Source organism: Rhipicephalus microplus, chromosome 1 (genome assembly GCF_043290135.1).
Source record: "Rhipicephalus microplus isolate Deutch F79 chromosome 1, USDA_Rmic, whole genome shotgun sequence".
In the NCBI taxonomy this organism is placed as follows: Eukaryota; Metazoa; Arthropoda; class Arachnida; order Ixodida; family Ixodidae; genus Rhipicephalus; species Rhipicephalus microplus.
Window position 1 is genome coordinate 288,290,227 of NC_134700.1, and position 15,199 is coordinate 288,305,425.

The 15,199-nt window shown below is 43.3% G+C and overlaps 2 protein-coding genes across 2 annotated transcripts in view; one reads left to right on the forward strand and one right to left on the reverse strand.

Annotated features, from left to right (window-relative positions):
* Positions 1-3,618: 3,618 nt before the first annotated feature.
* The window catches only part of LOC142762733 (uncharacterized), a 102,474-nt gene continuing 90,893 nt past the window's right edge, over positions 3,619-15,199 (reverse strand). Inside the window, exon 2 of the mRNA XM_075865100.1 lies at positions 3,619-4,088. Within this exon, the coding sequence (XP_075721215.1) occupies positions 3,786-4,088 (303 nt within the window). The 3' untranslated portion in view covers positions 3,619-3,785. The remainder of the gene's footprint in view (positions 4,089-15,199) is intronic.
* The window catches only part of LOC119165535 (lachesin-like), a 112,053-nt gene continuing 102,963 nt past the window's right edge, over positions 6,110-15,199 (forward strand). The window contains exon 1 of the mRNA XM_037417686.2: positions 6,110-6,360. Within this exon, the coding sequence (XP_037273583.2) occupies positions 6,276-6,360 (85 nt within the window). The 5' untranslated portion in view covers positions 6,110-6,275. The remainder of the gene's footprint in view (positions 6,361-15,199) is intronic.

Consider the following 15,199-nt stretch of genomic DNA (forward strand, 5'->3'; position numbering starts at 1 on the left):
CTTTCTTTCCCGAACTCGGAAAGTTGTGCGGCGCACAAGTGAACAACGCGTACAGAAAAAAAGGAATGTTTCCCTGTGGCCGCCACAGTGAGGTGCCATTGATGAAAAGTCGTTTCGACAAGCACACTTCGAGCGGCGCGATCTCCTGCAGAAACGACCTGCAGCTTTGTCCCACTAAGGGCGGCTCTCAGAAGCGCATTTACGGCGCGGACTAGATGCTCTTGTCTGCTGCCTGGGCGCTTTAAAAACTGGCACCATGATAGCATAGCAAACTCGCGAACACCCTCACGCCGAGCGTGGTACCAATATTGCTGCTGGAAAATTTTTGCGCATCCCCCCCCCCCCCCCCTATTTTCTCTTTCTTTATCCATGTCTATACCAAGTTTTATGTCGTACTTTCCTCAGAGAAGACCTGCGGTAACAGTCGAGTCAAAGGCGGCAATACCCGTTCGGCTCCAGAGAAGAGTTCCCGGCCGATCGTGCCTGGCAACGCAAGTGGTTTCTGGGAGGCCACAGGGATGAACGAAATTATGGGAGTCATCAGCTAGAGTAAAAACAAAATGGGACACGATAGCGAATTGAAGAAGCTAGAGCAACGTGTGGTGCTTCCTGCGCTTTGAATACCGATGCGGGTGAAAGAAGTTTTGTGTTAGGAAATTCGATCATGTACATCGATGTTAGACCTATTTTCCTTGCTTGTGCGTGTAGAAGGTAACAGATCAGGACAGTAAGGAAAAGGATATTTCCACGCGCAGTGGGCTTCTTCATGGGCCGAAGATAAACAAGGGCTGCTGGTTTTGATGCTTCGCGGCAAAAGTTCTCGGCACTTTTTGTGGGTGCGTTAGGCTTTCTCGTATGACCATGAAGCATGAATTACTGACAGATATGTTATTTACTTGTTATTGATTTTATGTGTGATTGTGTGGGAGGAAGGTTGCCCGTCGAAAAATGTAGTTATGTCATCTTCAGGGTAAAATTTATTATACTGAGTCAATAGAACTACTGTTAAAAGCCACGGATTACTTTTGATGTCCTCATCAAGTACGGAACAAAGAAATCTATGAAGAAACAGAGAAAGAAAGAAAGAAAGAAATAAAGAAAGAGAAATGTCACGCTTAGGAACGAGTTGACTTGAGAAGCGCTGCTGGTTATTAATTAATTTATTAATTTATTTATTTAATAATAAATATTTATAATTAATTATTTATTTAATTAATTAAATGATTATTTATTTATTTATAGGATACTGCGGACAAAAAGTCCAAGCAGGGTGAGCATACATGAAACACACTAAATAACAGATTGAAACAAGGTTGCAAAGCGTTTTTTACACAATTTCTTTGCATATAAGACAGAGGGGTTATGACTTTAAACAAAGTAACACTTGAACAACAAGGTGATAACACAATTCTAAGGAAGCCATGGAAGAATAGTATTTACACAAATAGTCAAGGGCGTTGAGGAAATTCTTCGGTTAGTTTATTCCAATCATCTATTGTTTGTGGGAAGAAGGAGTACCGAAGAATATCAGTCCTTGCGAAGATTGGCGTTAGGGCATGAGGACAGTGGTGCCGAGTGGGTCTGCTTAACAAGGGGGATACGTATGCTGCGGTGTCTAAGGATAGCCTGTGGTTTACTATGTCTGAAAGAAACTGTAGCCGACTTTTTTTTCTTCGAATTTGTAATAGTTTCATACAATTTGCCGTTAGTAATGCAGTGGGGGAGTCGGTTGACATAAATTTACTATATATGAATCGTACTGCTTTTCTTTGAATTATTTCTAGGTTTTGAATGTTAATGTTTGTCTGGGGATCCCAAACTACGGAGGCGCACTCAAGTTTAGGCCTAATAGGATATATAGGATACTGCGGACAAAAAGCCCAAGCAGGGTGAGCATACATGAAACACACTAAATAACAGAATGAAACAAGGTTGCAAAGCGTTTTTTACACAATTTCTTTGCATATAAGACAGAGGGGTTATGACTTTAAAAAAAGTAACAATTGAACAACAAGGTGATAACACAATTCTAAGGAAGTCATGGAAGAATAGTATTTACACAAATGGTCAAGGACGTTGAGGAAATTCTTCGGTTAGTTTATTCCAATCATTTATTGTTTGTGGGAAGAAGGAGTACCGAAGAGTATCAGTCCTTGCGAAGATTGGCGTTAGGGCATGAGGATAGTGGTGCCGAGTGGGTCTGCTTAACAAGAGGGATACGTATGCTGCGGTGTCTAAGGATAGCCTGTAGTTTACTATGTCTGAAAGAAACAGTAGCCGACTTTTTTTTCTTCGAATTTGTAGTAGTTTCATACAATTTGCCGTTAGTAATGCAGTGGGGGAGTCGGTTGACATAAATTTACTATATATGAATCGTACTGCTTTTCTTTGAATTCTTTCTAGGTTTTGAACGTTAATGTTTGTCTGGGGATCCCAAACTACGGAGGCGCACTCAAGTTTAGGCCTAATTAAGGAAAAGTAGGAGAGGAGTTTAACACTAGGCAGATTCGTCTTGAGCTTGTGGCGGAGAAGGCATAATTTACGGAAAGCGGCAGAGCAGATGTTGTTTATGTGCAAATTCCAGGATAAGGTACTTGTTAACGTTAAGCCTAAGTATTTATAGGAGGCTACTTTAAGTAAAGGCGTTTCAGCTAAATTGTATGTGTAGTCTAATGGGACTTTTTTGCGCGTTATGGGGAGATACACACATTTGTTTTCATTAAGAAGCATTCCCTATTGTTCACACTATTTTGATACATTGCCTAAGTTAGTATTAAGGTCACATTGGTCACTAATGCAGGTTACATTTCTAAACAAAACACAATCGTCAGCAAATAGACAAATTTGTACCGGGGTGCTAATTACATCGACAATGTCATTAATGTAGACCAGAAACAGAAGGGGGCCTAGTACGCTCTCCTGCGGAACGCCAGAAGTCACCGGTAGGCAGCCCGATGGTTTTTCTCCTACCGGAACATATTGGTTGCGATTCTTTGCGAGCTACCCCATCGCCGCATGTTGGCCGATCTTTGCGTATAACGAAGTATTTGGTACAGCTATTCTGAAATCTTTCACAGCTTTGTTTAGCCATGTTTCTGTGAGAGCTAGAAATCTTGATTGGCAGCGAGAATAAAAGATTCAAGGGAAGCTAGTTCAGGTAGAAGGCTTCGCACACTTGCGTTCGCGAATGTTGTTTCTGCCGATGTTGCATTGTGCGACATTGGAGAAGAATTGCCCCTGACTCCGCTTAGCAGTTTTTCTTTCATTTTTCGCTTGAGAGGCGGATCTAATTTCTATCTATGTTTTCCTATGCGATGAATTCTCTAAATTGCTACAGGTTCAACCTTCAGACATTGCTATAAAACATTTTTGCAAACCAGTTCTTTGAGATAGTCTCTGTTTCGTTCGGTTTTTGAGCAATTTTTCGGATTGCCAATTTCCAACTCGAGGGACGTTACAACCCTTTCAAGGTTGTTAACATAGTCTACGCAAAATGAGATCTTGCTATCCAAAGGAGTTAGTTCTTCTCATTTTCTTTCAATTAATTTAAGCTTATTTTCCTTGGTTTCTTTCAAATCTTCGGCAATTGGCTAGAGTTGCTTGGAAAGCTAGGACAAATTGGGATCAGGATTTATTTCAATATCGCTAGCTATTCGTAGTAGTTTTGTCAATAATATACATAGGTCGTAAAACACTGGACAAGCAAGCCGAGAACACGGCCACACAATTAAGAAGATACTGTCCGAATGAATACATTTGTCGTAGCGTATACCCACCTGCAACCATTAGATAAACGGGTTAGGCCACATGCCGACGGTGTCGCCGCGCCCTATGGCTCCCATGTGGTGTCCTCCGGAGTTTATGCGTTCTTTGTCGGGCCCTGGCGCCATTTCCAGGTCCCAGTGGGCAGCACGGGTGGTCGCTGATGCCGTTCTATGCTGGTTGTCGAGTGGGCTCATCTCAAGCGTAGAAAACTCAGCACTTGTTGCAGAAAATCCCGGTTGACTGGGCAGTTGCGCTAGGCTGCGGGCCTCTGGTAGATTGGGCCCTACGTATCCCGCCGGTATGAACAGCAGGATGCCAATCATCTGTAAGCAGTAGATAAACGGGTTAAAGCAGATTGCCACACTGTCACTGCACCCTGTTCATACCTCACGTAAAGAGATAATTTTTTGTTGAAATAGTATCTGAAATCAATTTCAGTGGTGGCGAGTGAAGTTGGACTGCGCTGCTACCACTTGGCTCTGTGAACCGCTGAGAAGCTGCTGTAGTCCACCTGTTTGCGGTGAACCGTGAGCAGTTCAACTGATCCGGTTAAGTTAAAGGGGTACTGACACAGATACATTGGCCTCACGTTTCTTTTTCTGCAATGTGTTTCTCGGGGCTTGTTAGTCATAACTAACACGGCACATCGTTTGCTACAGCACACGACAGATAATTAATTATGGGCCCCTCATTGTCCACCAGTTTCGGCTTAAGAGAGCTCCAAAACGACTAGTCTATGCTACAGTAACTGTATATGCATGCTACCTTTATATACAGGTACTCTAGTCGCCGCGTGCAGCTATTGCCACCTAGCGTGTACAGTTATCGACCATGTCGGCACGCAGGCCTGTGACGCACTTCCACACGGTTTGAATCATGAATTATTTTCCCCTCGGAAGCGGGACTGCAATGTCGCTAAACACATAACTTTGAACGCGTGGGCCGCGGCGATGCACTCGCGAGCACATAAGTATAGATATCTGGAACAAATGTGCAAAAAAATAGTGGCTATGACGTCATCATACATTTCTTAATTGACGGCAGTGTGATGTGGTGAGCGAAGTAATGGGTTCACTAAAGAGTCCCTTTAGATGCTGTCAATACCTTCAAATTTCAATCTTCTAGACTGCAGTAAAATACTTTCCAGGCTATATTTGCTCTATATATTTTTCAGAGTATACACGCATGTTCACGGGAATGAATAAAAAAAACTTTATTTTAGTCCTGCTGGACGCACTAAGCACGTAGCAGGCGTTTTCTACGTAGGGACCGAGGTGGAGTACCTGGCGGCCGCTTCGCGCGCCTGCTGGACGGCGGGCGCATTGCTGGTCGGCGAAAAGTGAGGTTCTGAGAGAGCTCTCCCACTTGTCGGAGGTAGAGCTGGAGGAGTGTTTCTACAACAGTGTTGGAGCAGTGTTTCTACACTCCTCACGGGAATCAATCCCGCAATTATTTCGGGCGCGAAATTTCGTGTCAGTATACCCTTTAGGTGGTCTGAGCCGTTCAGAACCGTTTTGCCCATCTGGAACAAAAAGAGTGTCCGGAAAAGCCACAGTGCACGCTGAAGACAGCAGCGCCACAAGCAGCTTGATTTGTGTGCTTTGACCTTAGTTATTTCAACTCGTTCCGAAAATTTCAGTGTTCTCACAGTTTCCCAATTTTTTATGTCTGTTTTAAAGACACTAATTGAAATCTTGAAAGCACCCAAAATGCCGCTAAGACTCGAAAAAGATAAAATGGTCACCAGCACGAGTGAAACACGCTAAATTTAGCGATTCTCTCAGTAAGTTAGCACCGCTGATTTCAAATCTGCCGCGCAGCCTGCACCGCTTCTTCCCTAATACCCCATGAGAGAGAGGGACAGACAAAGAGAGAGAGAGTAACCGAAACAAAGGGGTGCAACACCGTCTCGTTGGCGCGCGCACCGTTGGGCAGCGAGGCAAGGTGGCCAGCCGAGGGCGCCCCGGGCACAAGCAGCTTCTCGCAGAGCTCTCCGCCAGGGAAAACGCCGGGTGGCCGAAGAGCATGCGCAGCCCCGGGCGCATCCCCACGAGCACGCCGATCTCGCGCTCATCCCACGCCGTGCCGCCGCCGCCGCCGATGTAAACAGAAGCCCGCCTTCAGTGTGTGCGCGCGCGTCTCTCGGCGGCTCTTCGAAGTGCGCCACGCTCCCCCACCTTTTTCCACTCTTGCTTGACGCTGCCCGCGCACCATCGTTTCTTGCACCGGACGTTTGCCTCCTCTCTCTGCTATCTTCACTCTCCGAAGCTGCCGCGGACTCCTCTTACTTCTCGCGCTCAAAGTTACGCAGGCACCGAATAAATCGTCGAGATTCTCGTGCCATGCGACACCCGGAAGCTGACAGATCCCGGCCCGGCGCTGTACATCAACGTGTCATCCAGCGAGAACGCTTAGAGAGCTAGGCTGAAAAGCGGTCACCTCCAATTCACGAAGAAAGTTCTCTTCTTGCCCTTAGTTCTGGGGAGGTCCTGAGCGAACTTCGGACAATTATGGATGAGGCAGGAACTGCCAACATTCTGTGGAGAACACTGATGTGGGCTGCTGTGTTTGCGCTCTGCATCGTCCCATCATACGGTGAGTGAGAAGCAAGTGTTTTTCAAAGCGTGCCTTTTGGCTAGGTTAGCGTTGTAGAGGCGGCTATCGTACGTGCCTAAATCTATCTTACTGTGTTACTACAATGGTGTGTTATTGTTTATAAACTGACGTGAAGATTCAACGATCGAGATATTGGAAACAATGCGTGCTCTATGAGACTTTACTTTTACATGCAGAGACCCCGACATCAGCATAAGGTACGAATAAAAAGAATGAGTGAAAGATAGACATCTGTGTGTTAAGTTCAGAGGCCAAGAAATAAACAAATCCCATCAGAACACACCAAACCGGTGTCGTTTTCCCACCAAAACATGGGCCACCAGAACACACCACACTGGGTCGACGTTCCCACCAGGACACGCCACACAGGGTCAATACTCCCACCCGAACACATCCCACCAGAACATATTCCACCAGGAGGCAAGTTCAGAGTTCAAGAAGTAAACAGAGCACTAGTAAAATATAGTTTCAAACGTCGAATCAATGTGTGCAGTCGAGAAATAATTATCAGTCGCTCGTATGTGTTTCTCGCCATTCATTGCATATGACAGCAGTTATAAACGGAATGAAGAACATATATTTAGAGATCTGGCCTGTTGTAATTTCAATCGTTAAAATTTCAATAAGCTGCAGCGTTGAAGTGCTGTAGCCGGAGCGGAGGTAGCAAAAAAAAAATAGCGAGACAGCCTGAAATATACTGAACATAATGTTGAATGACTAGTAACGCACAAAACAAATTTAGCAAGTGGTAAAGCGGCAAAAACCTCGCATGGCCGGGCAAAGCATTCCGTATATGAGTAGTGTGCCCAAACAAGACTTTATAAACACTAGTTCGATTATGAAAGGGACCGATATTCAGCTCATGATGGTATCATGTGGATGTTGGTTAGCGAGTTTATGTAGTTTCTTAGTAAAGCCAATCGTGGAGAGGCAATCGGAGTGTAAACATATTTTGAACATTCAACGTGGTGATGAAAAGACACACTGGCGAGCTGAAAAGAATGAAAATGGAAACGAGAAGGAAATACCCGTCGTATCTGCGATACATGAAGACTAGTAATGTACTGTACTTTAGTAATATAGTGTACATTAGTATTGCACTCTACATATGTACACAAGTACACTAAAGTACACGACGGGAAAGACTACAAATGCCTTGTCGACTTCGTAGCAATAGCCACCTCCAAGCTTGCTGGCGTAGTTACCCTGACAAGTGTCACAATTTACCGAAAACATGTAGCAAAACAAGTGGAAGTTGTCGGGAAGCGGGCTTTCTAATGAAAAAAAAATGGCGGCGGGTGAGGGGAGAACTGTTATCCCTTTGCTTGGTTTCGTACAACTATAAACTCAGCACGAGAATCGCATCTCGTTATCGGTAAAACAAAGGTAAAGATCGAAGGGGCAAATGTACGACAAGGGAGCGGCGTGCCATTGCCAAAAGGTCACCTGCTATTTGAGGTACCCATTTTCTGGAATCGCTACGGGAGGCTCATTGCTCTCCCATAGTTGAATAAAGTACCCAAAACCATCAAACACTTTTTCTAAGCACACAGTCCTGCAGCCGCTGACGTCAAAAGCACGCTTAAAAACCAAACAATACAATGCAATGACGTTCGGAAGCGCTCGCGTTTTCGCAATATTCAGCTCATTTCTATCTATTTTTAACCTTTGTAATATAACTGCTGCCGATTTTGCTTAGTTTTTTTTGTGTGTGTGAGAAGATCACATTCTTCGCTTTTAAACGTACAGGTAAACGGCGACTTGCGGCGTGTCACGACTCTGTCAGCCAATTTGCGTCAGTTTGTTGTAATTGTATCGAACCGTAAAACGGCAAAGGTCGCACTGGTAGTGAGGGCTCTTCAAAGTGAGTATTTATGACTGTAGTCGAATGTCGACTAACATTATTTATTTATTGGGTACAACATGGCAGTAAATAACACGTAAAATACCTAGTTTTCTTTTTTTATTGGCCAGTGCTGGTTTATCTACTTCAACTAATGCTTGCGGCACGGTGTGTTCGATGTGTGAATAAATATTTTTATAGTTCTTGTGTTTATGTTGCATAAGCACTTGTTAATCTAATAACCAGTAGAGAGATATTTGCGCCAGTGCTCGTGCGCTGCCGAATAGTTAGTTTTTTAGACGCATGCAACCTAATGAGTCCTTTTATGTTCCTTTTGATTACAGCTGCTACTACCGCAATCAATAATGTTTATTATTATTATTATTAATATTATTGTTATTATTATTATTGCTACTACTATTACTAGATAATTTTAATATTTTTAAATTTTAAACTGTCTGTATTGTACTGTTTATCTTTATTGTTTTATTTTTTGCTTGCGCCAGCACTAAGACCTTATAATTGTTCCTGGGCACGTTAAATATATGAGTGATTGATTGACTGATTGACTGATTGATTGAGTGATTTCGAACGATACCGCGGGATATCTCCGCTAACCACGTAAGTGATAGCACGTTTTTCTTTATTACTGCTATTGCGCCCAACTTATATCTGTTTGAATATTGCAGGTAGAATTTTTATTTTCTTAATATAAAAAATAAAGTTCTCTATTGGAGTCCCAACTCTATTTAGAAAATAGATTTGGGTACTTAAGCGCAATACGCGTAATGGACACGCATTCAGTTGAAATAGCTCAATTAAAAACAGAAATAATAATGGCAAGTATCACCGCTATCAACGATAACAAAACAAAAACACATTCTCCCTGCATGGCTGAAGACCTGCTTTTTCTTTGTGTACAAACTCAATGACCATGATCAGAAACTTCTCAACATTCACGCAGTGCCAAGTCGTACATTGTTCTGGCGGCTCCACTTTTGTTCCCCCTAGAAAGTACACAAACATCTTGCAACAATAATGTATCATTTTAACGAAAGATGATATCTTAAAATTAACTATGCCGCGAAAGAAGTTTTCAATAAATTACCCTTATTTAGCGTATTTGAATAGGCACCTTTTTGTTCACGTAGTAATTTATTCACGTGTGCCGAGTTTGCCTGGCGAGTCGAATAATAAATTACGGCCACCTTATTGCTGGGCGGAAGATATTCTCTTGCACAAATTGTAAGCCTTCTCAGCTTGGGGTGAAAAACGAGCAAAATCGCCATGGCATAGAGCCCCTCCCCACCCCCCCCCCCCCCAAAAAAAAAAAAATAAAGGAAACCTACAGGTCACTGTGTTCCAGCGGACAAAGGCATCGACCTGGCGCTGGAAAAAGCCTACGACGATGATGAAAAAATAAATGAATAAGTGATTTGTTTTTGCTCATTAGGCTCGGCGAAACCAATTAAGAACGAGAGGTGCCTTGACGGTGTTTAAAAAAAGTGTTTAATAATTTCGAGTGCTTCGTAGTGTACTCTGGGAGAGCAGAAAGCCGTCCCAGCAATGATATGACAGAGAGAGGCGGTATGAACTGAATTCGTATAGCTGGGAGGTAGTGGTTCATTTGTCAAAAAGAGAGCCACTCGTATTTATGTGGCGCGTGGGCCTCATAACAGAAGAATGAACTCTAAGCCATAAAACGTCGTTGTTCTACCTCGTGCCTTAACGACTTCGTTTAAGAACACCCGAATGAGCTTTCTCAAACTGCGTAATACGTTTTTCTAAACATACAAACTTGACATCTTCTTGCGATATGAAATTGCAGTAATTAGCTGTTGTATAAGAACACCATTCTAAAATTGTGCAGTTCAAAAGGTCTGCTTGTTTTTGGACAATAACTAATTAGTTCATTCGGTTGATTAATATGCCACACGTAAAGCTTAATTTTATGAGCACGTGCATGTAAAACCTGCCGATGTAAAATATATAATTATATATATCAACGTTTTATAAATAAAAAGAAGAAAGGCGTGCGATTGAAATGGTCCATGAAATATGAGACAACATTGACATAAAAACGAATACATTGCAGAACACGTGTCTGTCCACGCTGCTTTTATGGCCCTCTTTTAGGAGTACAAGAACAAAGAGAGAGAAGGCAGGGAGGTTAGCCAGGCACATGCCCGGTTTGCTACCCTACGCTGGGGGAATGGGAAGGGGGCATAAAGACGAGAGAGAGAGAGAGGAAAGAGCACTATCTTATAGACAAAAATAGACCCGCGATAATGAATTATTTCAAATAAGCTTTCACTACCAAGGTTTTTCGTAACGCGCACCCACAAGCATGTACGACACGTCATCGTCTTTCCAGTTCGTCCTGAATCTGAAGGCACCCTCAACTGCAAGAACTGACACGAATGAAATGTTATTTTACAGCAGATCTATTTGTCCCGATGCGCCTTTAAAACACCACTATTTCCTATGTAAGATATGGCTAACATGCGATCCCACGATTGTGTCGGTTTAGTAATAACCCCTTCGCACGAAAAGCCAACGACATATATTTGTAATAGGTAACATCATATTTTAGTCTGTATTGACGCATTGCAAGAGAAGGATTTTCATTTAGTTGTAGCCATAACTAAATCATTTTCGTACATGTACGTCTCAATAAAACTTTTGTTTTTCGCATGCAGGTATAGTGCATACTCATGCAATCTTCAGGAAAAGGGGAAAAAGTTTCCCCGCATGTCACGCAGTAATAATATCAATATGAATGTGAAGACAATGTATGTAAGTAAATGTTTTGGTGTTTAATAGGTAGGGAATAAATAAAACACAACTTGAGAGATGTGATTAGGAGGACGAGCAGAAATCTATGAACATTGAAGTTGGAAACGTAGCCAAGTATTTCCAAAATATGAAGTCCCCTTGCGAACACAAGATTACTGACACCAGCCGTGAATGCTCTGAAGTATTACTGAATATTATGATTTCCTGGGTATCCTTTTGAGTAACACTGCTAATAGAATATTTTTTTCCACCAGAAATCTGTTACTAATACACGAACGACGCACAAGAAGCAAAAGAAATCTAAATAGCATCGTGCATGCAGAAAAATAAATTTCGAAAATGGAGTGTCGTCGAGCATCTGGCTTGCTTTCCTTCAATGTCGATGACAATCTGCCTGCGAACAGAGGCAGTACGATTGCAACTGTTCGCCACTCAAAGCGTGCCTTCACCACTTCTTGAGCATGGCTGCAAAACGCTGCCGATTGGTAGCCAGGGTTACCGGGGACACACGAGCCCAACATTATAACGCCGCACGTGGCCTGAAATCTTTAATAATTCTCAGTCAGCTAGAAATAACTCCCTTATCTTCATACAAATAATGCCATGCGCCAAAAGTAAAGCGCCACATAACCAATTTCCACGGAGATTGACTGATTTGAGCATCATGAGCTGCATTGATACTGTAGCCGTGCTCGCGACCCTACTGAGACTAAGCCGGGCCTTCGAACGAAAAATGAAAGGTACTCAAGGCACGCGCGCTGATGAGAGGATGTATACTTTTTCCCCCTGGTCACCCCCTTTCCGGCACAGCTTTCAGCGCACTCACTGGTGCGAACGGAGAGAGAAAGTGCTGAAATTGTGTGACATGTCTGTGCAAGACCCCTCGTACTTTAAGGATTCTAAATACATTGCTGGAGTCGATTCGTCATGCAATGATATCTTTTTAGAAAGCTGTTAGACGATTATTTGAAAAAAAAAAGTCTTTGTTACAGGATCTCTTTACAGGGCCCCGTGTGTTTCCAGCATTGTTACTTGGACGTTTCGCTCACTTGATGGCTTCTTTTTAACGTTTTCTCCCCTATTCCGGCAAGTAAATTACCTCGCCTAAGCATCGTACCTTACTGCAGCAGATAGCTACGCGCGGTGGGTCGACACTGATTTGCTATTACGTAGAGACTCATTTTCACGTCTCGTGCAAGATTTTTTTTCCCACTCATGATGATGTCGGAGACGTAACGCATAGGGGTGATAAAATGAGGTAGTGGATGAGGGGTTGGTGAAGAAAGCGAAGGGTAGGAGGAAGGTGTTGCAGAGGGGCAGCCATATAGTGGTGGAGAGGCTAAAAAATATTCGCGCTCTCATTCCGCATCGATCCGGGCGGGAAATTAACGGATGTCCCTGAGATTCCATTTGCTCTGCCTCCCTCTCCCCCGCTTCCTATCGTCGTCGGTATACTTTACGTTCATGTCTGTGTGACGAGTGCGCCTAAAATGAGAAGAGCTAGAGAGCCCGCGAGACTTCGGAAAACGAGCTGACTTTACAGCTTTCGCGTTGATGCGGCGAGGAAAAGACTATATAGCTTAGTTTTGTGTTGACAAAGCAGATTACTCGCATTATCTGGATTCACGTCTCTTAGTTGTTTTGTTTAATTGCGTCGCCGTAATCACCCGATTTTTCTTCTCGAGCTTTCTTATTGCGGCGCGTAAGGGCACCTTGATCACTCAGATACGCGTGTTGAGGCGAGTACAATTAAGCGCGCCGTACGTAGGCTTCATTACGCAGACTTGCGTGGCAGCTTTTTTCGTAATGTTTTCCATTTGCGAATGTGTGAAGCATGTGTTTATATTGTTTTTATTCTCTATAACAGTTATCCGACAGAAAATATCCCTTCGTCATCACTACCTGCAGTTATTAGCTTGCTTTCTTTTATATGTGACCAGAATATTTCATTGTACGCCTCATTTAGATGTCAGTGGGAAAGATGCTTACGGGGGACTAGAATTGAGTGCGTTGACACGAGGGGGAGGAGGGCTGTGCGTGGGCCCTTGGACTAATAGCACGACCACTATCGATACCAATATGACAAATGGCCTTACCAATAGGCGAAACTGTACGCTGTCAACGTAAACACGTTGTCAGTCTGCGCCAGTGGATGTAGCTGTAAAGCACAGAACGTGATACTAGTGCCTCATTTTGCGTTTAAAAGAAAGATCTAGTGAGCCGCAAATGTACACAGGCTGTTATTTAGTGATATATGATTTGCCACCGAATTAGCCTAATGAGACATATAAAACATTATTTTCAACACAAGTCGAACGAATGCTGCAGTTCTATACACACAATTATATATTATTTTGTTTAGCCTAATTCTTCCTTTTAAAAAGACACTGTGTTGTATCCACAAACAAACAAACAAACAAACAAACAAACAAACAAACAAACAAACAAACAAACAAACAAACAAATAAACAAACAAACAAAAACAAACAAACAAACAAACAAACAAACAGAAACGCTTAAAAACGATATCATAACAAAATGCGCCGTTTCCTGGTGCAGATGATGTTAACAATAACAAACGGCAGAGAAACAGTATATAGATGGCGTCCTTACCGCAATAGAAATGATTGATACAGTTACACTTGCATGGCTGCAATTACACGTTTGCGCTCTTTCGGTATTGATTCGTCACATTTCAGAGCGTGTATACTTCTTGTCGTCAGGAGCCTTATGACCTATGCCTGTGGCAGGTACGCTATTTGAACTATATACCGTGCTTCGGGTCTATTCTTCATTGATGATTCGGCCCTATTAGCCGCAGCGTCGGAACGTTCTGCGCCGCAGGCGCTATATACAGTTGAAGGGCGAAAGTAAAGAGCAACCAAGGTATCCTAACAACCGAAAAGTATGAGCCCGACCTTCCGCTTTAGCGAAACACGTCGAATTAGCCCTAATACAGCTTAGTTCATTCTGGAAAAGCGGATTTTGCGCTTGCAGTGGCTCGTCGAAAAGTACGCATACAGACAAAGTTGGGAATGACATCACTGAGCTATGCCACCATCGGCAAGCCATGCATTAGGTTATGTAGAGGCGCATAGCGTGCATGTGTTTGCTTTGCTGGGACTTTTCTGATATATTGAGCGTTCTTGTCAAATCGATGTGCGCGGAAGCGTTCCACAATAGCGTGGCCGGGCAAATAGGATTTCTTTTTTTTCTCGCCTGTTAGTTTGCCAACTAGTCTACCGGAATCGATCACCACTTTGTATATCCATTATAATGTGTAACCCATCTCCTTCTTATGGTACATATAACGTTTCATTAGAACGGCGCTAATGTTGCTGTGTTGGACAGCTATATAAGAAAGAGGGTTCGAAAAACCGGAGCAGCTCGAAAAGTGACTTTATATATAAGAAAACGGGCCGAAAAACTGGAGCGGGGCAAAAACTCGAACAAGCTAGTTTATAGTAGTATGATTGAACTAAGTGAGTGCACCTTGTGTTAGACGAAACATTGACTTTAACAAATGAAGGAGCAGAGGAAGAATAAAAATAAAGGCAGAGACGTTAACCTAAGCTAAGCCCTGTACTCTACCCTGCACTGGCCCCGCCGCGGTGGTCTAGTGGTTAAGGTACTCGGCTGCTGACCCGCAGGTCGCGGGATCGAATCCCGGCTGCAGCGGCTGCATTTCCGATGGAGGCGGAAATGTTGTAGGCCCGTGTGCTCAGATTTGGGTGCACGTTAAAGAACCCCAGGTGGTCGAAATTTCCGGAGCCCTCCACTACGGCGTCTCTCATAATCATATGGTGGTTTTGGGGCGTTAAATCCCACATATCAATCTACCCTACACTGTGCGAGAAAAAGAGGGGAAGTTGGAGAGGACGAGAATTACGTCACTGTTGCAGCCGACGTAACAAGTACGGCGTTTTATATCACAAATGGTGAATCAGCCGAGTATTTTAAGCAATCGCAGCAGTGATATCGTTGTTTTTCGGAACTGGGATGAGCGGCCCCACGGTCGCAATATTTTTTTCGATACGGAAATCACTTCCGTTGCGGTGATTTAAAGCAGTACAAAGCCTCTTTTTCACGTTGAGTAGTAACACAAAAAGTTTTGAATAGTTTCTTTGACAGCACAGTGGTTGCTATAGGTGCTGTCACCTATCTAGAACTGGAATGACT